The 23,900-nt window shown below is 41.9% G+C and overlaps 1 protein-coding gene across 1 annotated transcript in view; it reads left to right on the top strand.

The window, feature by feature from the left end:
* Window positions 1–4,083: 4,083 nt before the first annotated feature.
* The window catches only part of timm44 (translocase of inner mitochondrial membrane 44 homolog (yeast)), a 43,854-nt gene continuing 24,037 nt past the window's right edge, over window positions 4,084–23,900 (top strand). Inside the window, exons 1-4 of the mRNA XM_028816504.2 lie at window positions 4,084–4,191; window positions 11,390–11,497; window positions 17,842–18,018; window positions 18,404–18,484. Of these exons, the coding sequence (XP_028672337.1) occupies window positions 4,162–4,191; window positions 11,390–11,497; window positions 17,842–18,018; window positions 18,404–18,484 (396 nt within the window). The 5' untranslated portion in view covers window positions 4,084–4,161. The remainder of the gene's footprint in view (window positions 4,192–11,389; window positions 11,498–17,841; window positions 18,019–18,403; window positions 18,485–23,900) is intronic.

Genomic DNA, 23,900 nt, shown 5'->3' with positions numbered 1-23,900 from the left:
ACATGGCCAGTGGTCAATGTGCACGCTGGCTGCCAATTGAGTAGTGAATAAGCTACTCTTTGGGGTTCATATATTTGTAAATCTGACAGTGAAGGAGTCACCAGCCATGAACCTCATCGCACGTCACGGTCGCTTACAGCATTCATTCCGACCTTTCTGCTCCCGCACAGCACATCACGAGCTGCCTGCACGTCACAATATATTAACAAAACATAACATAACAGCATTTTAAAAGAAAATTACAATACAGAAGAACATTACACTGCGGTGGGTTGGCACCCTGCCCGGGATTGGTTCCTGCCTTGTGCCCTGTGTTGGCTGGGATTTGCTCCAGCAGACCCCCGTGACCCTGTGTTCGGATTCAGTGGGTTGGAAAATGGATGGATGGAAGAACATTACAATTAATGCAGAATAACATTGCCGTCATTTTCGACACGTTTTTCAATTTTGTCGGCATCGCGCTTTATATCGTTCACTGTTGGTCTCTAAAGCAATGCTTAAAACACGTTCGCCATTTCGTAAATGTTTTATCATTTCAGGTTTTACGATAATTCCAACACTACACGCATAAGGTTTATTGACCATAACAATGTATAGTAGATTAATTACAACAAAAGAGAAAAGCTCCGAAACGCTATTAAAACTTGAAAGTACGTAACTGACACGGTGGTGCTGATGAAGAACACCACGCGCTGGAACGAGGAGAGTCGCTCCAAACGTGCAGAGCTCAGAGCGCAGCTAACGGCAGTTTAAGGACAGTAGTAGGACGGCGCTGGCGTGCGTAATGGCAGGCCCGGTCTTAGGTATTATGGGGCCCTAGGCGAAAGGGGGGTCCAGGGGCCCCCTGAGGGGGGCAGAGCCCCCCTGGAAGCTCTGCGAAATGCGTGAAAATTAGACCATGGAGACGTTTTCATGTAACGTTACGAGGTCATCACCTTGCGAACCCTGTGAACGTTCGACCCATAGAAATCTTGACTCAAACCGCTCCGCTTTTACAGACAGCCGCCCACGCGGACACGCCCCCGCTGGCCCACGTGATTTAAACATGCGAGGGGAGGGGCGGGCCGGGGGCCTGGCCGCCGTCGATCCGGGGCCCTAGGTGGTCGCCTACTTCGCCTGTGCCTAAGGCCGGGCCTGGTAATGGTGTTGCTTTATTTACTTATTTAATTTTTTTGTCGTGACGGTTAAAGGAGTGATGGATAATCGAGGTTTTACTGTATTTGGAATGACTGCTGTCTAAGATCAGACACACCCAAGTTTCAGGTTTAGATAGATAGATAGATAGGATAAAGAGAGACTATGCTAAATAGCTGGCTATCTTTCCATTTATCCATTAGATATATTTGAATGAATAGATACTATGAAAGAAAGAAAGAAAGAATTGGTTAGATAGATAGATAGATAGATAGATAGATAGATACTTTATTAATCCCAAGGGGAAATTTACATACTCCAGCAGCAGCATACTGATACAAAAAAACAATATTAAATTAAAGATTGATAATAATGCAGGTAAAAACAGACAATAACTTTGTATAATGGTTTAGCAAGTTCAGCAAAGGCTGCGTCTTGTCTAATGCACCTGCATGACTTGTTATGTCTACTTGGACAAATGACACACCAAACTGGCATGCCGTATTCATTCTCATAATCGGAATTAACAAAAATATCGATTTGTCACGTTAAAGAAGTAAATCCACTACCCTCCAGTTATCACTTCTTCAAACCCATCAAATTAGAATCCAGTGTTTCAGATGATCAGAATCTCCTTAAGGAGTCTGCTGGTGAATCCTGTCTTGTTTAAACCTCTGATAATCGAGGGTCTGGTGTTCTCTTTGCTATTGATGTGTGTGCTGTCATCATACCAACATCAAAAGTGCTACCTTAAGACCTTCAGGAAGAAGGTTGTGGATGCCTTGGAGTCTGACGAGGGATTTAAAAAGATCACCAAATTCTTTGAAATGAATCATTTCACTGTAAGGTGAATCCTCTACAAGTGGTGCAGATTTCAAACAACTGCTGATTTGTCCGGGACTGGCTGGGCTGGGAAATTCAGCCCAAGACAATTTGATGCTAAATGAGGTCTCTGGATCCCAAAACGTCATTGTGGGATCTGCAGGTAACTTTTCTAACAGTTGGTGCCAAAGTGCAGGCATATTCAATTGGTAAGGTGTGCCAGGTAAAAGCCTGTGCTGCCCAACAAGAACAGCAGAGCAAGATGACAGTTTGAACATCAGGGTAAAGAGTGGGCCTTCTGGAGCAATGTGCTTCGGAGAGATGAGTCAAAGGTAACAGCTGTTTGGCCACAGTGACTGTAGACACATTTGACGCAAACCAAAGAGAGCATTTTAGGACAAGAATTTTATACCAACTGTGAAGCAGGATGGTGGAGATTTTCTGGTTTGGGATTGCGTTGCTGCCTCAGGAAATGGGGATCTTGCAGTCATCAAATCACCCATGAATTCTGCATCATATCAAAGTGTGTTTGAGGAAAATGTGAGGTCGTCTGTCCGAATATTAATGTGGAAATGAACCTATCAACACAATAATGATTTAAAGTACATTAGCAAATCCAACAAAGAATGGCTTAAAAAAGAGAGGAAAGGGAAAAGATGTGGACTGTGCTGATTTGAAACCCATTGAAATGTTTCAATGGACAAGCAAGAAAAGCCACCAACATCTTGAAGCTCTAAGAATCTGGCATGAGGAGTGGTCCAGAATGTCACCGAGTTGATATTAGGTAATGGTGGGCAGTTACGCAGAATGCCTACAAGAAGTCATTTCTTCCAGAGGGGGCAACGTCTGAAGGGTGGGCTTACTTTTCCCCTTTAGACCAATATTTTTCAACCGGGGAGGTGCACTGCAGGATTTTTTTAAAACTAAAGACTTCATTAAAGAAATACTATAAAGAAGTCTATGATGCAAACTTCAGACCATTTTATATGATCTACTAGCAGGGATGTCCGGTTACCCCGAAGGGCAAGTGGCAAAAAATGTAAAGGTGTGACGCGCACAATTAAACGAGGTGACCCGCAACATTAAATGTTGTGAATCGTAAAATAATAATAATAATAATTCTTTACATTTATATAGTGCTCATTATTCAAAGTGCTTCGCAAAAAGCACGAAGGAAAGACCCGTGACGCGAACCCGTGCTCGCCTCACTGCGCAGCGCTAGCAGTCTGCCACCTACTTATAATACAAGTAAAGACACCTTTGTATTTTTAATTACAAAGTATAATCAATAAATAGTTTCAAAATGACTTTTTAAAACACCACTTTGGAGATAAAGAGCAGTTAATTACTATTATCTTTTTTTTTTTGTAAATCAATCAAAATCAATGAAAACTGTACCTATTTTTTGTCAGGTGTGTCGCAGAGTTTTAGTAGTTGATGTGTGCCATGGGACGAAAAAGGTCGAACTTCGCTGCTTTAGACCATTACATCCAGTGATGTTTTTGTTGATGTAAAAGGCCAATTTTCCTTGTGTTTTATTGAAGCAGATCACGTTTATCTGCCGACACGGTGTGAAGAACAACTGCATGACTATTAAAAGTGTTGAAAAAGTCAAACGTTTGCACGATTGTGTATCGAATCATAAAGTTGTTTCTGTTGTCCTTGCATCTGTAATTCGCAACCGCCATCCTATCATGTGGGAACTGAAACGGCTTGATAACCTTGATTTGTACCGAAATGACAATTAAATCAAAGTGTTAACTACATTGCAGTGCAATTCCGTATGCATGTGGTGCATTTCAGTTCGGCACAGTTTTATCGTGTTGTATTCAACCAAATGACAGATTGCTCTTCATTACGGCGCACAATTCTCGTGTCAGTTTAAAACGCAATACAAAAAGCATTGTGCATTGACACGGATGATCTTCCATAGCCGTGCATGCCCCTATGCGTTTCTCCATTTTTGACAGACTAATCGATTCAACAACTATATATACGCTGCCTAAGGCACAAGTTCTAATGAAGTTTCCTAACCCGTGGCAGTGTGACTAGAGGTCTTCTGTGTCCACTGTGTTCCAGTGCCTGGATGAGACCTGAAGCCACGTGTGCCGGCGCGAGCAAGTTTTTCATTGGTTGCCGTCATCTAGCAGGACATTGACGTCACCGGAAGGCCATGCGCTGAAAGGTCAACGTGTTGTGAGGAAGATGGCGGCCTCCTTGTGGCACTGCGCGCAGGTGACTTGATTTATCTATTCGTTTTTTTTTATGTCTCTCTTTGTCTCTCAGTACTCGTAATGATCCGGTGATGCATGTTTTAAAAGGTTCATTTCAATTGAATTGTTCCGTAAAACAACTGGGCTGCTCCGGATACGTGTCCGTGCCGGCGGAGAGCGAACAACCGGCCTGGAGAGGCAAAGCAGGCGGAGATGAGAATTGGGGAAGGAGGAGAGCGCCAGAGAATAGCCGGGTTAATGGAAGAGGAAGGAGACAGGAGCGAGCGCGCATCGATAGCGGGTGAAGGGGGCAGCGATAGCGGGTGAAGGGGGCAGCGATGGCACCGCTTGCTAGAGTCTGCGGGATGCCAGTAAAGGAGGGTGACCGGACGTGTCCTCTTTAGAATGTTTACAACGTCAGTCCAGCCGGGATTTATACAATTCTTAAGATGCCTGGGTTATTAAACGGCAATCGTTTCTTGCAATTTCGGGGTTGAACTTCCACACAACGCAACTTGATGCAGTCATTGCTAGTAGTCGCTGAGAGGTTTGTTCAGAGAAAAGTGACAATGGCAGTTTTTTAAAGGGGGGGGGCTTGCTTGGTAAGGGGGACAGAGCCGAGTTACGGCTGAACACGACAACAAAAGTATAGAAAGTCTGATTTAGCGTAAGGCGCCCAACGTCGGGGACGTTCATAACAAATGTAATGATTGACTTCATGAGGTACAAGTACATCACAAGCAAGAATAGTTGTCGGATATATGAAATGCTAAAATGTACGTTCCAGTTAAAATATCCTCGATTATAATGGAAATTTTAAAAGATTTCACCCAGTGGTAGAGGTCCATAGAGGGATAAATCACATCCAACATCATTTTCAGAATCGCTGACCTTGAAAAAGTCTAAACCAGGGGGTTCACAAAATCGGTCCTGGGGGGCCCACTGTGGCTTCAGGTTTTTTGCTTCAACCAAATTCATAATTGGTGACAACTGATAACGCTGATCAAAATTAATTAGCTGGTATTTTTATTCTCTTATTCTACATCATGAAAGCACAGCAGCAAGATTTTTACATTTATAAGACATTTAGAAATACTTCAAGATTTTCTATACAGTAGATTTAAATGCTGACCAATTGGGTATTGGTCCCATAATAATTTATAAGTAGTGTAGTGCACTGGTTCTTAGGTTCAGTCTCAAACCCACAATCCCGTACCTGCATTAGTAACCAGTTATTCACAGAAACCTGTTTTTTTAAAAATGCCATTTAAACCCTTATTCTGATTAGAGAAACCAAACATTTCTCTGTGAGCAACCTGGTTATGTGGCCATGTAAACCCTTAACCGGGTTACACTTAAGGATTTTGTAGATTTTATAAGATTCTCCAGTTAGCTGTGAGCCACCCAGTCTCACTGAGATTGCATAGGTGGTGAACCAGCGGAGGGTAGGGAAGGCTGCAGGGATCTGTGGTATCTGGGGTGAACTTCTCCAGGCTGGTAGTAAGGCTGGCCTCCTGGCATTGCAAGCAATCTCTGCTTCCATTTGGGTGACGGGCGACATCCCAACTGACTGGAAAACGGGACTTGTCGTCCCTATCTGGAAAGGGAAGTGTGATCGCCTGGATTGTGGCAAGTATAGGGGGATAACACTGCTCTCGGTGCCTGGTAAGTTCCTTGCCTTGGTCATCTTCAGTAGGATCCGTGATCACTCACTCTCCTACCAGCAACCAGAGCAGTCTGGTGTTATGCCTAAGAAGTCTACCATCGACCGCAACCTGGCACTGAGGGTTCTCATAGAGTGCAAATGCAAATATCGGCCGAGTTTCTTTGCAGCCTTTGTTGATTTTTGTAAAGCGTTTGACTCAGTTGATCAAGCTGCCCTATGGGACATCCTGAGGGTTTGCGGGATCCCCTCAAGGTTCCTGGATGTCATGGCCGGCCTGTACACTGGTACTGTGAGTGCTGTGCAGAATGGAAGCTGAACCTCTGTTCTTCCCTGTTGATTCTGGGGTTCGTCAGCGGTGTGTTTTGCTCCCATGCTGTTCAGTGCTTGTATGGACTGGGTGTTGGGAAGGGTGTGGGGTCACAGATTTTGACTTTCCTGATGATGCTTTGATCTTCACAGAGGCAATGGAGGCTCGGATCAGGGGTCTCGAGAGACTGAGTGAAGAGTCTGAGTGTCTGGGGTTGTGAGTGTCCTGATAAAAACCAAGAGCCAGGCATTTAATGACCTCTTGGGCACAACCATCAGCAGTGTGTTTGTTTGCGGAGGGAGTGTTGACCTCGTTGAGAGGTTTACTTACCTTGGCAGTGACATTCATGTCTCTGGTGACTCTTCCTATGAAGTCAGTAGACAGATTCATAGAGCATGGTTTGGGGTTCATGAGGTCGCTGAAAAGCGGTGTGTGGCGCTCCCGATATCTCTGCAAAAGGACAAAGGTCCAAGTCTGGTGCTTCCTGTTTTGCTATATTGTTGCGAGACATGGACGCTATCCAGTGACCTGAGATGAAGACTGGACTCCTTCAGTGCTGTGTCTCTCTGGAAAATCCTTGGGTACCGCTGGTTTGACTTTGTGTTGCTCATGGAGTCCCAGATGAGGCACATCACCTGCATTGTGAGGGAGCGCCAGTTACGGCACTACCACCATGTGGCACAATTACCTGAGAGTCTGGACCAGGCCAAGAGGATGCCCACATAACACCTGGCTATGTCAGATATATGGTCATTTCCAGAGGGTGTGACTGGACTGTGTGTCTACCTTGGGGGGTTGACAACTGGGATAACAAGTGTTTTGTTGTGTGGTGATTCTGGAACATGCTGTACCAGTGCATGCTCCCCAACCTAACCTGACAAATAACATCTCTATTTTTGCCCTGTTTTTAAATGCTTATCTTCATTTTGTCATTTTCTCTTTAAGTCTGAGGGTTTACTCTCCTAACTGTGTCCAAGTACTGACAACTGATGAGCACGGCAGACCAATGCGAAGGAAAATCACGGGTACTTCAGCATTTTCCACATGTGTCCTTAATATTACACAGTGGCTTACATAACTAGAATGTTAAAAATAATTATCATAATCATGCTGTACGTTCTGGATTCATACCAAAAAAGATGGTAACTTGGAAGTAACTGATTACTTAGGAGTTGGTCCTGCTGAAGCCAGGTGTATCATACAGTATATACATCTGAAGACAACCATGTGTGAATTTTGCATAAAAGTGGGTGGGAGCCATTAGACAACTTACTGAGTGTCATGTTTCTAAACCAATCCAGCGCTTCATGAAGGCGGAGTTCATGGTAGGAGCAGTGATATAAACAGCAAACTGTGATGGGGAGCTTGTTAACCTGGGGGGTATTTTTCGGACGTGGATTACTCGTTCAGCCGGATGTAATTGTTGCCGATTTGGCCTGATCCTGGATCTGTCGGTTTTTCGAAACTCATGCTGGATGTGTTGTCATAGCAACACATCCTAATCCTCAAAGCTGCTCGGTGCAGGCTTGTTCGATGTAAACAAGGATTAGCTCACACACTTAATCAGTGTCCGTGCGTGGAATTCATTTAATCATGACTTCACCGTTCATGAATGAGCGACCAATTGATATCGTTACACAAATTATAAGAAGAGAATTTTATATAGAGAGGGTTTTGTGCGATCGGCAAGATCCTTTATTGCTCCCAGAGGAAATTCTTTTAGCCGAGGGGGAATATTGTACCTCAAAGATTTATTAGGACCTTATATTCGAAGTCAAACTCGGCGAAGTCGGGCTCTCACGACCACACAGACCGTATTCATTGCTTTGAGGTTTTTTGCAAGCGGCACTTTTTTTTTATATACTGTAGGCGATGCGGAAAATCTATCTAAAAGTGCAGTTTGCCAGGCAATTCGTAAAGTCTGTTTGGCTCTGAAATATTTTCTTCGGGTTTTCATAGTGTTTCCTGGACACCTGCGTGTGCAGACAATAAAAGAGGCATTTCATGCCATTGCAGGTAGGTAACACACAGGCAAAAACACCCACAGTTCCATAAAGAATCTCAATCAGCCTAACATTCTCATTACCCAGGGTTTCCAAATGTGATTGGGGCACATGGGACTGATCAGAGTGGAGTTTGATCAAACATTATTTGGAAAATGTACCTCTCCTCCTGATGAATAATCAGACACAGTGTCTTCATCAAATATTTGACCTTCGTCAATATCTCGTTGGTCAGACACAGGTTCAAGGGATATGACATTCCCTGCAACTGACCCAAAAAAAAGAGAGCTATATGGAACATACCTATGGCACACATGGAGGACAAATATATTCAATGACCATCCTTTACCTGAAATGAAGTGACCACTGCATCCTGCCACTGGTTCTGAGGAGGAGCTTCCCCCTGGAATGCCCTCAGAAACAGGGCAATGGGCTTTTTGCTGGACAGCCAATTCTTCTGCAGGGGTCCACCGTGTGGACCTTCACCTGTTTTTTGCTTGTCTGCCTTCTTATTAGCTTTAAAATGAATGTTCTTTACATTATATATGATTCTTTATGTCAACATTTCTTTAAATAGTTATATACCAATATTTACCGGTTTGAAGTATATTCTTGTACTTCACTTTAACCTGTTCCCGTGTTCTCCTTGTCCTCACGTTTGATCTGGAATTATGACATATTAAATAATAATTAATCTGACACACAGGAAATGAAACTGCATTCAGTAAGTACAATGCACACGCGTTTAATTTGTCGGCCACTTTTTGCCAGCCGTCTTTTCTGGTTTGGGCTGCTTTTGCAGTGTTACCCCTTGTGCATATTAAATCTTGAAATTCTTCATGTCCTTCGAATAAAAGGTCTTGCTCTGCTTGTGTGAAAAAAAAAAATGTGCCCGTTCTTTCGTCTTTTTGTTACAGCCTATCAAAGACTCACTGATCATGTTTTCTAGACTCAGTATATATGGGCTTTTCACTCAGCACGGGTGCACGCATTCATCTCGATGATTAGATCCAGCTCGACTAATCTAATACACGGCTGCGTTTGAAAAACCGACTTATCCCGGATGAGTTTCACCGGCATTAACTCATCCAAGATGAGGCATCTGATCTCGGATGATTTAAGCGACGTACGGAAAATACCCCCCTGGTCTGACAGACAACAAGTTTTTGTTTGTGATGGACTGTCTACACTCAAAGACTTCTTAAAAAGCACCATTAGACATATAAATGTGTGTCGCGTGTGTGGAGAGCCCCTGCATGTTTTAAGCTTGAAGCAATGGAAAAAACCTTCCTGTAGAATTAGATTATAATAATAATAATAATAATAAATTTTATTTATATTGCACATACGTTGCCTTTTGACGGTATTGCTGGTCGAGTGGTAAATGTAAATGAGATGTTGCAGCAGGTGCTGTGTGTGCTGTCTATTGTTAAGATGATAGTGTAGAAATCGACGCGAGTTTGAAAGAACTGGCAGCTACAGTATATTCATGAAAATGTGAACTTCAAAATAAGCAATTGAAGTAAGCAGTATGTCACACTTCAGCAAAAGGACTGCCGTTAAAAGAGCTGATAATGAAGAGCCACAGAAGATGCAGATTTCAGTACTAAAAACATGCAAGTCTGCCTTACCACACCAGTAAAGTCAGGGAGAAGGCTGCACAGCATTCACCTTTTGCCTGCACGTCTAAACAAATAAAGAAATTTAACATTACGGTCTAATTAGAAATGGAAACATGCCATGACAAAATAGCCGCAGCGGTTTGACACGTTGTTTACCACATCACGTATGTGTAGATTGGGGAAATTCACATGGAGTGAGAACCATACACTCGCAGCATAAGGTACCAGGTAGCATGTTAGACAGTAGAACTTTGGGAACCTTCAAAATGCAACTTGATGTTATTTTGGAAGAATTAAGTGGATAGGACTGTCAAGCTTTGTTGGGCTGAATGGCCTGTTCTTGTCTAGATTGTTGAAATGTCGATACATTCAGCCCAGTGTACACACCATGTCGCTACACCGCTTGGTAACTTATTTCATGTTTCTGTGGTTCTCTGTGTGAAGAGAAACTTTTTAATGTTTGTGCAAAATTTGCCCCGTGTCACCATGTTCTTGTCCCCACTGTGCTTATTGCTTTCAAAATTTTAAATACTTTAGTCAGGTCTCCTCTTAATCTCCTTTTGCTTAAACTGAAAAGGCTCCACTCTTTAAATCATCCCCTGTAGTCCTGGAATCATCCCTGTCGCTCTTCTCTGAACCTTTTCTAGTGCCGCTATGTCCTTTTTGTAGCCTGGAGACCAGAACTGCACAGATGACTCCAGATGAGGCCTCACCAGTGTGTTATAAAGCTTGAGCAGAACCTCCTGTGACTTGTACTCCACACATCAAGGTGCTATATAATTGAACATGCTGTTTGCCTTCTTAATGAATTCTGAACACTCTCTGGAAGTTACTCCTAAATCCTTCTTCATAAGGTGGACTTTCAATTTTCAGACCCCCATTGTGTATTCAAACCTCATATTTTTACTTCACATTAAATTTCATCTGCCCAAGCCCGTCTGCTGTCCAAGTCCCTCTGTGATTCTCAATTATCTGCCAGGCCACCTAGCTTGGTATCATCAGCAAACTTAACCAGCTTGATATTTATTTTCCCTTCCAAATCATGTATGCATCAGATTATAGTGTACCTGCTCTGCATACTCTAGTCAGCCTTCTTACACCTCAGCTGTCACGTTCTTTCGGTTGTGCCATTGCTGTTGCTATCCACCAATCAGAATGCCTGGTGCTTCCATTATACCAGTCAGTGAATTGCTCCTTTGGCAAGCCCTTTTATCATATGAGCTCATTGCTGATATCATGAAAGAAGGGTTTGCCATCAAATAATCATTATTAATCATTATTCATTTTCCAACATTTTTTCCTGAAAGGATTTATCATACTGCCTCTGCTGATCTGTATTGTATGTTCATTTTTTTAGTACTGGGATATACTTAGGAATTGTGTTCTGGACCAACATAATCACTGAACAGACACACTTGTTAGCTGACATAAAAGTACCAGAAAGTACAGCAGGGGCCGTAGGGATGTCCAGTTAGTAAAATGTTCAGTAGAGAGAGAATTTAGCTGCGGCTAAACTGTAGGATAGGGTAGGTTGGTTTTCGCCTGTGGAGTGAACGTGCTGTATGATGGGGCCTTTCAAAGAAACACAATCTTCTAAACTGGTTTTTCTTTCCTTTTGTCAGCTGTCTGCTGCGCGGCCTCTGCGGTTATTGTCATCTCGCTGCTACGGCTACAGCTTTAACCAAGTCCATGCTCAGCGAATACCCTGGAGACCCACAGCAGTACTGCAGGTATGGATTTATCTTATCTCTGTTTGGCTAAGTTTAGAAACCTTTATGTCTTCTAATTCTTATCTAACAATTTTGAAATAAACTAAAGGTTTTCATATAATCTTAATCAAGTATGTAAATATAACTGAAAAAGCTACATATTTTAAGGGTGAACAGTTTATTTGTACCATCAGGTCCCAGACTGTTTTTATTAGATGTTCTCATTATAACCCTAACACTGGATGGTCTACCCCTCCCTCAACCCTTAGCTTAACCCCCATTGACAAGGCTGCTATTGTTACAGTAAATGCCTAATCTTAAAATACTTACAATGGCAGCCCTAATGTTAAGATCCCCCCCCCTTTTTTCCTGCTTTTCAACATATGGTTTATAACCCTAATTTAACAGTGTTATAGTCCTCCGGGCTTAAGGATTAACCCTATAGGACTTTATAGGTATGGACTAGTTTTATTTATTTTTGAAATACCTTTTAAATAATAATTTAAACCTCCTTTTTTAATCCCTATTTAAAAGTAGTTTTGATGGTCTTTTAAGGTTTAAGAATGGGTGGGTTATTAGGTCTATTTTAAAGAGTGGGTATATTACGATATGTTATAGCCTGCTTTTAGCCTTATTTACTTTTTTTGAATTCTCTTGTAAACCCATTTATATCTTTGGTATAGGGATACTCTTTAGGGGGTATATTTTTTATAATGGGTGGGGTGGTTGGAATAGTTATGACATGTTTCTAATTAAAAATTATTTTACGGGAGGAGTTTGCCAGCGCCTTTGTCCTCCGGGACAATCATCAGTCCCCTACCCTAACACTGGTAAATGGCAGATTCTCCACCTCTTCACTTCTCCACATAGTCTCCCTGAAGGTCGATAAACTTCTTCTATTGTTCCACTAATTTCATTCCTGGGGTGAAGAAACGTTTTGACTGCTCCCAAATCCAGGTCTGCATCGCTTCCTTAACCTCATCATCAGGGGTGAACCTACGACCCCAAAAAGCCTCTAATTGGACCAAAGATGCAGTTGTTAGATGGTGCCAGATCAGGGCTGTCATGGAGGGGATGGCAGACATTCAAGCCACAGCTGTTGGATTGCCTTCACCACCTCTGCAATTTCATGGGGGACATGCGTTGTCATGGAGCAGCAAGACTGTTTTTGACAGCATTTTGCTGCAAATTGCAGGTTTCAGTTTCTCTGTAAGCATAGTGCAGTATGTTGCACTGGTCACTGAATCATATTAATCACTTTGTTCCAGAAAATGCTGCAGAATAGGACCCTTCATGTCCCAAAAGACGGTTATCGTGATTTTCTTGAATTTTTTCTTTACTGGAGTAGGCGGGTGTTCCACTGCATTCTGTGTCTCTTGCTTTTCGGGCGACAAGGATGGACGCGTGTCTCATCTCCAGTGACAGTCTAGTCCAAAAGACTTGGATCTTCTTCATAACACTTTTAAGTATTAGCTTGCAACTTCCACTCATTGTTGCTGGTTCAGATTATTAAGCTGTTTGGATATCCATTTTGCACAAACTTTTCGTTACCCCAAGTCACCATGCATTATGTCATGTGCAGATCCATGGTTGATCTCCAAATGTGCAGCAACAGTGGACAACGCAATCCATCAATCATCTCTGATGAAGACATTCGCCATGTTGAAGCCTGAGCTTGTCGCTCATCAACAAGATGTATACAATCCCACTTCATCGGTTGTAGCTGATCTTCCCATTTTAAACCTTTCTACCCATTCATAAACTTCTCGTGGAGTCGTGCTGTTTTCACTTTTTATACTGAACCACCATCCATCCGTGAATTTCAGCAGGTTTCATTCCCTCTGCCCAATGAAATCTCACTACGGCACGCTTTTTCAACAATCCCACAGTGGAGAGTCCATGTTTATTTGACCCTTAAGCTTCAACTAGAATGCTGCGCTATGCATGTTCGAGCTATCCATAAGCCATTGTGAACATGTTTTGATTACTGCATAATTTTCAAATTGCCTTTACTTTTTGATTTACTCTCGTACATTCTTCTAGCCATTTGCTAACCAACTTACCCATGTCCGTGTCGGAGTGAGCCCCAGCCTACCCTGTCAGCTCTGTCACAGGACACACTCCCTGACACACCCATCCTCGCTTGTGCTGGGCTAATTAAGATTTGGCATTTAGCCTAACCTGCATGTGTTTGGAATGTGGAAGTAAACCTGGGCATCTCACGCTTGTGGTGTCTGGTCCAAGGTGAGTGTCCTGCACTCTAAAGCTTTTAGGGTGTACTCACACTGGACATGTTTGTTCCGTACCATGCCCAAGCGTGATTGTCTGCTGGTCTGCACTCACACTGTGTTTAACGTTCTGGACCTGGATACGGTTTCATCATGATGTGTAGGGCAGGATAATTTTCTGTCCTCTTATGGATTTATTGAGTGTGCAGCGCAGTGTTTTGCTGTTAATCGTGCTGCACTGTAGCAGAAAATTTTTAGAACATTAGAAAACTCTAGACGAGAACAGGCCATTCAGCCCCAGTCCTATCCACTTATTTCTTCCAAAAAACATCAAGTCGAGTTTTGACAAATGATGTTATTGGAGTATTTTGCAGCTTTTCTTGCCAACTACAATTCAAGTTCATGTGTAAGGTGAGAATAAAAACCTGTTTTTTAATCTCAAAAGATATTAAATGAAATGAGAATTGCACTATCTGACTTGTCACATCATTGACGTCATGTCTGTTTTCCATCCTCGGACACGTTTAGTGATCACACTGTTCCCGAATGCTACTGACCCGAGCCTCTTCCACCTCTTCCAAGTGGGCCAGGGCATGGTATGTTTCGCCCGGCACAGAGCGATCACACTAGTCAAATGAATGAGACTTTGCAGGGTTACATGTGGACAAATGTGCTCGGGCACAGAATGAATTGGCAGTGTGAGTACCCCCTAAGACAACAGTACTATCCACTGCACTATCATGTAGACCCTTATAATTTGCATTATTTCCATTTATTTGTCTCCTCTTTTGATGATTAATTGTGGAGGATATGGGTGTCATGCCAATATGCAAAGCCACTTGAAAGAAGAGGATACACAGAGGTCTGCTGTGTGAAATGAGCTGTTTTTGGGGTTCTGAGTTGCACAAATTAAAAATTAAGAAACGGTTATTATTAAGAACACAGTTTATTTTTTGGAAAAGTAAAAGTAGCCTTAGTTATTCAGCTAAAGCTGAGGGGGGGGTTAAGGGTGTGCTGCCATGTAGTGCTCCAGGGAAAGTAATGCCCTGTGCACATGAGTAATGAGAAAAGTGCTATATAAATGAAAAGAATTATTATTATTTTTATTACTAGGGGGTTCTGCCCCCTGCTCATTTAGCTCGCCCTCCCCCGGGTTTGGTTAACCGGATATCCAATTTAAAGAGATTATTTTCATGGGAATTGTTACATACAGTGCATCCAGAAAGTATTCACAGCGCATCACTTTTTCCACATATTGTTATGTTACAGCCTTATTCCAAAATGGATTAAATTCATTTTTTTCCTCAGAATTCTACACACAACACCCCATAATGACAACGTGAAAAAAGTTTACTTGAGGTTTTTGCAAATTTATTAAAAATAAAAAAACTGAGAAATCACATGTACATAAGTATTCACAGCCTTTGCTCAATACTTTGTCGATGCACCTTTGGCAGCAATTACAGCCTCAAGTCTTTTTGAATATGATGCCACAAGCTTGGCACACCTATCCTTGGCCAGTTTCGCCCATTCCTCTTTGCAGCACCTCTCAAGCTCCATCAGGTTGGATGGAAAGCGTCGGTGCACAGCCATTTTAAGATCTCTCCAGAGATGTTCAATCAGATTCAAGTCTGGGCCACTCAAGGACATTCACAGAGTTGTCCTGAAGCCACTCCTTTGATATCTTGGCTGTGTGCTTAGGGTCGTTGTCCTGCTGAAAGATGAACCGTTGCCCCAGTCTGAGGTCAAGAGCGCTCTTGAGCAGGTTTTCATCCAGGATGTCTCTGTACATTGCTGCAGTCATCTTTCCCTTTATCCTGATTAGTCTCCCAGTTCCTGCCGCTGAAAAACATCCCCACAGCATGATGCTGCCACCACCATGCTTCACTGTAGGGATGGTATTGGCCTGGTGATGAGCAGTAGCTGGTTTCCTCCAGATGTGACGCCTGGCATTCACACCAAAGAGTTCAATCTTTGCCTCATCAGACCAGAGAATTTTCTTTTTCAAGGTCTGAGAGTCCTTCAGGTGCCTTTTGGCAAACTCCAGGCGGGCTGCCATGTGCCTTTTACTAAGGAGTGGCTTCCGTCTGGCCACTCTACCATACAGGCCTGATTGGTGGATTGCTGCAGAGATGGTTGTCCTTCTGGAAGGTTCTCCTCTCTCCACAGAGGACCTCTGGCGCTCTGACAGAGTGACCATCGGGTTCTTGGTCACCTCCCTGACTAAGGCCCTTCTCCCCAGATCGCTCAGTTTAGATGGCCGGCCAACTCTAGGAAGAGTCCTGGTGGTTTCGAACTTCTTCCACTTACGGATGATGGAGGCCACTGTGCTCATTGGGACCTTCAAAGCAGCAGAAATTTTTCTGTAACCTTTCGCAGATTTGTGCCTCGAGACACTTTCGACTCTTCAATTCCACCCGGGGGGTAAACGTTAATATTATTCAAAGTTATTGTCTGTTTTTACCTGCATTTTTATTACTCCTTAATATTGTTTTTTGTATCCGTAAGCTGCTGCTGGAGTATGTGAATTTTTCCTTGGGATTAATAAAGCTATCTCTCTATCTGTCGACAATTCCTTTGACTTCATGCTTGGTTTGTGCTCTGACATGAACTGTCAATTGTGGGACCTTATATAGACAGGTGTGTGCCTTTCCAAATCATGTCCAATCAACTGAATTTACCACAGGTGGACTCCAGTTAATCTGCAGAAACATCTCAGGGATGATCAGGGGAAACAGGAGGCACCTGAGCTCAATTTTGAGCTTCATGGCAAAGGCTGTTAATACTTATGTACATGTGCTTTTCAATTTTTTTAATTTTTAATAATTTTGCAAAAATCTCAAGTAAACTTTTTTCACGTTGTCATTATGGGGTGTTGTGTGTAGAATTCTGAGGGGAAAAAATGAATTTAATCCATTTTGGAATAAGGCTGTAACATAACAAAATGTGGAAAAAGTGATGCGCTGTGAATACTTTCCAGATGCACTGTATATTTTGCCTGATGGCAACAGTTGGAACATATCATAAGCGGGGTGTGAGGAGTCTTTTAAGATGTTTTCCGCTTTCCTGAGGCAGTGAGAGCTGTACGGTTCATCCAGAGAGGGTAAAGAACAGCCGATAATCTGCCGGGCAGTCTTTACGATCCGCTGAAGTGTCTTCCTCTGCGCTGTTGTGCATCTGGAAAACCACACGCAGAGGCAGTAGCACAGGATACTCTCAACAGAGCAGCAATAGGAGGACACCAGCAGTTTTTGGGGGATGTTCTTTTTCCTGAGGACTCTCAGGAAATAAAGTCTCTGCTGAGCCTTCTTCGACAGCTCAGCTGTGTTCACACCCTAGGACAGGTCTTTCATGATGTGAACTCCCAGGAAGCGGAAGTCTGACACCAAACCACTCTACATCGGAGGGGACTGTGTGGAGAGGGTGTCTGTTTTCTTTTTCCTGAAGTCCACAACAAGCTCCTTGGTCTTAATTGTGTTCAGGAACAGGTTGTTGTCAGTGCACCATGCTGTCAGCCGCTCTACTTTGTCCATTTTGTGTTATATAAGAGAGTAGAGTTAATAAGAAATTCCAGAGATGGCAACACCTCCTGGACAGCAGAGGGCAAACTGATCCAGAAGGCAACATAAGGGGCTGTGCTGTCCATCTTATAGGATGCGCTAAAAACCTGAAAATTTAAGGGTAAATGGACTACAAGGGCTACCACAAGAAGTTCAGACCTGGTGTCCTTAGAGCCAATCAGAGGCCACTCCTAATAAAAGATGATACCAGGACATAGCTGGCGAGTTGAAACAACATTTGTCTGCCAGGGGAAAGGGATAAGCCAGGTGAGACAGCGAGAGTGAGTTTGGAGGAAACTAGTGTAATAGTGGTAGGTGTAAGGGAGTGTCTCCCAGCCCCACTTAGACAGCCTTATAATACCAGAATATGTAGGCCCGGATAGGCTGTTGGTTATTTGTTGCCTTTTATATGAAATTTTGTTTCCTCTTTCAGGTCATTTCTCTCTTACGTTTAATAATGTCAATAGCATAAGTGATATTTTGAGTCTGATGGCTATAATAGTAGTACCACCTTGCTGTTGTAACACTTGTAGTCTTTATTCCATGCTAATTCTAGTGAGCTGCCTTTCTTTCACAGGTCCAGTATGCCTCCTCAGAGGGTGGAGGGCGGCGGGGCTTCCTCTCAGAATTTCTGGATAGCTTAAAGCAGGAGATGAACAAAAATAAGGAGATGAAGGAGAACATTAAAAAATTCAGAGAAGAGGCCAAGAAGTTGGAAGAGTCAGAGGCTCTGCAGCAAGCTCGACGGAAATATGTAGGTGTCTGGCTCACTTCTACCTTGTATAAACCTACCGATTCTGTCTTCTTTTGATCCAGATGTGCTTCTTATTTACCCACTTCACGGCACTGCTCAGATGTAGTGGAAGGTGTTATGCTGCTTCTTTATAAAGTTGTTTTATCACTTGTTGTCAATGCTGATTGAAATTATAGGAAATGCCGTCTACTTCTGGCGAGTTGTTTTTTTGGTGTATGTAAAAAGAATGGATTTTAGTATGAAAGACGCTGTATTAAGTAATAATTGGTTATCTGTGGAGAATGCACACTAATGCAGTTGGAAATATGAAAGCAATTTTCATTTTTAATATGTATTTGAAAGTAATAAAGTGCTCTGTTTTTTTTTTTTTTTTTATTTAATTTAGAAAGTTATTGAATCGGAAACAGTGAAGTCCTCAGAAATACTGAAGAAAAAACTTACAGAGCTGTCTGAATCAGTAAAAGAGGTACGACCATCACATTTTTCTCTAGCAGTGCTCCTATTTGTCTCATGGGGTGGAATTGTGGTGGGGAGTTGTCATTAACACAGACGCTCTCATGGTCACTTATCTTAGTAGGTGTAGTGCTGACGCCTTCTTTTTAACCTGCCTCACTGTGTCTCTGATAATTATTTGAACTTCCATTCTTTTTTGAACACACTAGTTTAGGCTCACAGGGATCCATTTTCTTGATGTTATTGAATGCAACAACAACATTTATTTATATAGCACATTTTCATACAAATAATGCAGCTCAAAGTGCTTTACATGATGAATAAAGAGAGAAAAAAAGACAAAATAAGAGTTAAAATAAGAGAACACTAATTAAAATAAAAGTAAGGTCCAATGGCCAGGGAGGACAGAAAAAACAAAAAAAAAACTCCGACGGCTGGAGAAAAAATTAAATCTGCAGGGGTTCCAGGCCATGAGACCGCCCAGCCCCCTCTAGGCATTCTACCTAACATAAATGACATCAATCAGCCCTCATTGTATTCAGGGTTCTCATGGAAGGACTCGATGATGACAGTCACATGGACTTCCGTTCTTTAATCCATCAATGTATGGACATCACTGTGCTTTGATTAAGTGGTAGTGGCGCAGATCAGCACCACAGAAAACCAGAAAAAGAAAAGAAGAGAGAGTAGAGGTTAGTATGGATTTTGGAGCCACCATGAATAATAATGATAATTAATTGATTATACAGAGCATCAGGAATTAACTAAGATGAAGCTGTGAGAAAACCATTTTAAAGTAATGTGTTTTCAATAGTTTTTTAAAGTGCTCCACTGTATCAGCCTGGCAAATTCCTATTGGCAAGCTATTCCATATTTGAGGTGCATAACAGCAGAAGGCCACCTCACCATTGCTTTTAAGTTTAGCTCTTGGAATTCTAAGCAGACCCTCATTTGAAGATCTAAGGTTATGATTTGGAGTGTAAGGAGTCAGACATTCCGAAATATAAGATGGAGCGAGATTATTTAAGGCTTTATAAACCATAAGCAGTATTTTAAAGTGAATTCTGAATGACACAGGTAACCAGTGTAGTGACATCAAAACTGGAGAGATGTGCTCGGATTTTCTTTTCAAAGTTAAGATTCTAGCAGCTGCATTTTGCACTAGTTGTAATCAATTGATGCATTTTTTGGGTAGTCCTGAGAGGAGTGCATTACAGTAATCTAGTCAACTGAAAACAAAAGCGTGAACTAATTTCTCAGCATCTTTCAATGATATAAGAGGTCTAACTTTTGCTGTATTTCTTTAAGTGAAAAAATGCTGTCCCAGTGATCTGATTAATATGTGATTTAAAATTCAGGTCACAGCCAACAGTTACCCCTAAATTCTTTGCGTCCTTCTTGACTTTTAATCCTAATGCATCAAGTTTATTTCTAATAACCTCATTATATCCATTATTGCCAATCACTAAAATTTCAGTTTTCTCTTTATTTAGTTTGAGAAAATTACTACTCATTCATTCAGAAACACAAGCAAGACATTGTGTCAATGAATCAACAGAGTCGGGGTCATCAGGTGCTATTGATAAGTACATTTGCTTGTCATCAGCATAGCTGTGGTAGTTCACGTTATGCCCCGAGATAATCTGACCTAATGGAAGCATGTAAATTGAAAAGAGCAGCGGACCCAGGATAGAGCCTTGTGGAACACCATATAGAATATCATGTGTCATAAAAGTATAATTACCACAACTAACAAAGAGTTTTCTACTTGCCATCAACGTGGAATTCAGTCCATTAATGGGTGCATCAAAGCACACAATGACACTTGCATGTGTCCAAGTTTTATGCCTTCTTCTTGATTAATCATTTCAGTATTTCATTTTATCTGTTCTGTCGTTCAAATACTTTGTTGAGTACATGGGTTTTTTATTTGACTATTTATATTAAGTAGTGATTACTTAGACTTTTTTGTGCATGTTCTACTAGTTTAGGCAGAGTGGTGGGTCTGAGGCTAGGGATCTGCGCTGGCAATCAGAAGGTTGACGGTTCCAATCCTGTAAATGCCAAAAGTGACTCTACTCTGTTCAGCCCTTGAGAAAAGGCCCTTAACTTGCAATTGCTCCGTCCTGGGTATGACGTTAATTGCATCCAGCCCTGTAGATAGGCTCTCCAACCTGCAGGGAAAAACCTGGGGGTTGGTGGCAGAATTGGCACTCCAGCCACCATTAAAAAAAACCTCACACTGGTTCCATTCCATCTGAACTTGTGTGGTGCTGAGGTGTCGCATGACTGCACTCGGGTCCTAATCTGGGGTCCTGAGTTGGTTCGTCATGTGATGGGTGCAGCAATGTGCTGTATCAGCGCCTGCTCCTAACCTCTCCCTCTCTACTTGTTTGTGTTGATTCACTTATTAATGAATTATTAGTGTTAATTCTTAAAATATGTGAATGTGTTTCTTGCAAATTAGTATTGCGTATACATAGAGAAACGTCCATCACTATTTCTGCTGTTACTGTTCTTACACTTTCAAAGTCACTATTTGAATAGAGTCCAGGCGATTTTTTTTTTTTTTTTTTTAAATACTGCCAAACTCTCAAATTTGTTAGATGACATATGGTCAGCATCAGGTAATATCAATTGCTATGTGTGTGGTGATCTTACTTCTCACAAAGGGATTCTCATAAATTAAAACCAAAGCATTTTTGAAAGTAAATTGCCATCTCACTTAAATTTGAAGGATAAAGTAAGAAATGACATCAGAGCACACTTGTTATTTTAGTCTTATACAGGGTGAGCCAAAATGAAGTACCACATGTCTCGTAGTCATTGCGCGAGGTAGAGGCAGCCGAGTGGGTTGGTGAGGGGGTCCTTTGATAGGCGATCCCTTGTAGTTTTCAGTTGGTAACATGCATTGGTGCAGTGCGCACCGTGCTTTCGCTGTCAAAGAGTTCTTTAAAAACAATGAATCCATCATCACTACGCAACGCGCCATCCAAATGCACTTCAGGATTCCTCCTAACGGTGACATCCCAAATTGGAAAACAATTCTTCAGTGGGTGGCTAAATTTAGACAGATGGGTACAACATTGGAAAGAAAATCTCCAGGCCCACTCTGACTGTATGAACGGCTGAAAACATCCAAGCTGTAAGGCCATCAATTTTGCAGTCTCCTAGACGTTCAGCGTGCAAACTTGTTTCTGCCTTAAAGCATTTCCAACACGTCTATGAGGAAGATTTTGCGTGAGGACCTTAATTTCCTTCCATACAAAATGATTGTAGTGCAGGAACTCATTGAGAGAGACTGGGAGAGCCGTAGAGAGTTGTGTGCAAACATTCTGCAAACCGTTCATCGAGAATGCATCATCTGGTGCAGTGATGAGGCACATTTCCATTTGAATGGTTGCGTCAATAAGCAAAACTTTCACTATTGGACTGAAACCAACCCTTGTGAACTTCATCAGAGACCCCTACACAGTGAGCGTGTTACAGTTTGGTGTTCCATTGCAGAATCTGGCAATGTAGGCCCTTACTTTTTGAGAAGGGGGAGAGCAACGGTCACCGTCACTTCAGAACGTTACATTGAAATGCTAGAGAACTTTTTGCGGCACCCAACTGGAAGAAATGGATGTGTTGGATTGCTGGATTCAACAGGATGGAGCAGCAGCTCATACGACACGGAGATCCATGCAAGTTTTGTGGGAGATATGGCCTTCACGTTTGCCTGATCTGACTCAGTGCAGTTGCTTCTTGTGGGACCATCTCAAGTCGAAGGTATACACACACCGACCACAAAACCTTGAAGCCCTCAAGGACGCTCTTCACCAGAAATCGTCTTGAAGAGTGTATCGCTAATGATGGCCACCACCTTGAAGACCTCATTTTTAAAATGCATTACAAAAAATCTATTTTGTGTACCCTTTCTTGTGTCATAATGAAATTCATTTTATCTTGAAGCATTTTTGTAGAATAAACATTTGAAATGTGGTACTTCTTTTTGGCTCATCCTGTATTTATTTTTTGATTTATACTGGAAGCCTTGAACCTCCTTTTCCTTTTTCACAGGAAAATAAATAGAGTTCTGTCACAGACAGTCAAATTATAAGGGTTAAGTTGACGGGAGCAACATGAATGATTTATAGATGGGCAACTATAGAGAAAAAGGTGTTTGTACACTTGCAAAACTGCGTCCGTGTGGACATTTTTAGTGAGTCATACAAAACTAATAAAGAGTGACAGAAACTGAAAGCCAATTGCTAAAAAAAACTTAAACTAAATAAAATGTAAAAAATGAAAAACTAAATAAAAGTAAAAACAGAAAATGACAAAAAACTTAAACTACAAAAAAAATCTCTCCTCAATCTTGCAATGAGAAGTGATCTTTGGAACAGAGATCTTTCGAAGAGAGACAGACAGACAGACACTTTCACGTCCCATGAGACAGACAAGTCACGTCATTCTTACAACCTTTGGAAGCAAGTCCTGTGATACACATGCAGAGCAGGTTAGAGATAATGGAAGTAGGAAAATTCGAAAGTCTCAAAAAATGAGAGTAAAGATCGGATTAGCACAAACAAACGTAAAATATGACTCGGTGAAATAACGGAACAGTGAAAAGAGATCGTATTGTGTTTGAGGATGTTTGGGGGGCAACAAGGTGCTGTACAGGCTTTTAAATGATGGCAACGTTGCACGAAATGCAGATTACGTGGCACGGCAGTAGCAGCAAGCCGAGCAGTTGATCGAGCAAAGAGGAGGTAAAACAACAACGGTATTTGTTTCCCATTCTGTCACCGTTTAAGAGGGGGTTTCGGAGAAGCGACCGCGTCTCCTTGGAGTGCGTTCAGCTCCCCTCTTCACAATGGCGTGTAGTGCTGGCAGGGGGAGGGGAAAGGGGTTGGCAAGCGAAGCCCCCTAGTAAAATCAAAAACTTAAAAAACAAATCTTAGAAATTGAAAAATACTGCATTTATTAAGTAGTTTTCCTACCCGGAGGAAACAGTTGTTTTTGTTGTGCTGGGGTGTTTGAGGAGGAATGGATGGATGTAAAATGAATGGGGGGAAAAAAAAAATGAAAATGAATAGGATCATCAGGATTTTCATAGTCTCCTCCTAAAACGAACTTCAAAAACTTTTTTATGAATTTCCAGTAACAGTTAACAGAAGCAGTGCTGGAACAAATATGGGAAGCTACATGTGTAGTGTCACATGCATGCAGCATCAGATGTGTCATACTATTCCCTTATTTTAATGTACATTGGCATTCCTTTTTTTATTATTCTGACCTTTTCAAATGCCGTATACTTTGGCCATTTTTAAAAATATTTTCCTGAAAAATGTATTCTTTAAGTCTACTGTGAGCCATTTGTTATTTTGTGAACAGCAAAGTTTGAAGAGTGCGGGTTGTATAGTGAGACGTAGTAGCAAAACAGG

This window comes from Erpetoichthys calabaricus, chromosome 12 (genome assembly GCF_900747795.2).
Source record: "Erpetoichthys calabaricus chromosome 12, fErpCal1.3, whole genome shotgun sequence".
NCBI classification, from domain to species: domain Eukaryota; kingdom Metazoa; phylum Chordata; class Cladistia; order Polypteriformes; family Polypteridae; genus Erpetoichthys; species Erpetoichthys calabaricus.
Note: the sequence above shows the minus strand (reverse complement) of the source record. Positions and strands in the feature narration are given on the sequence as shown.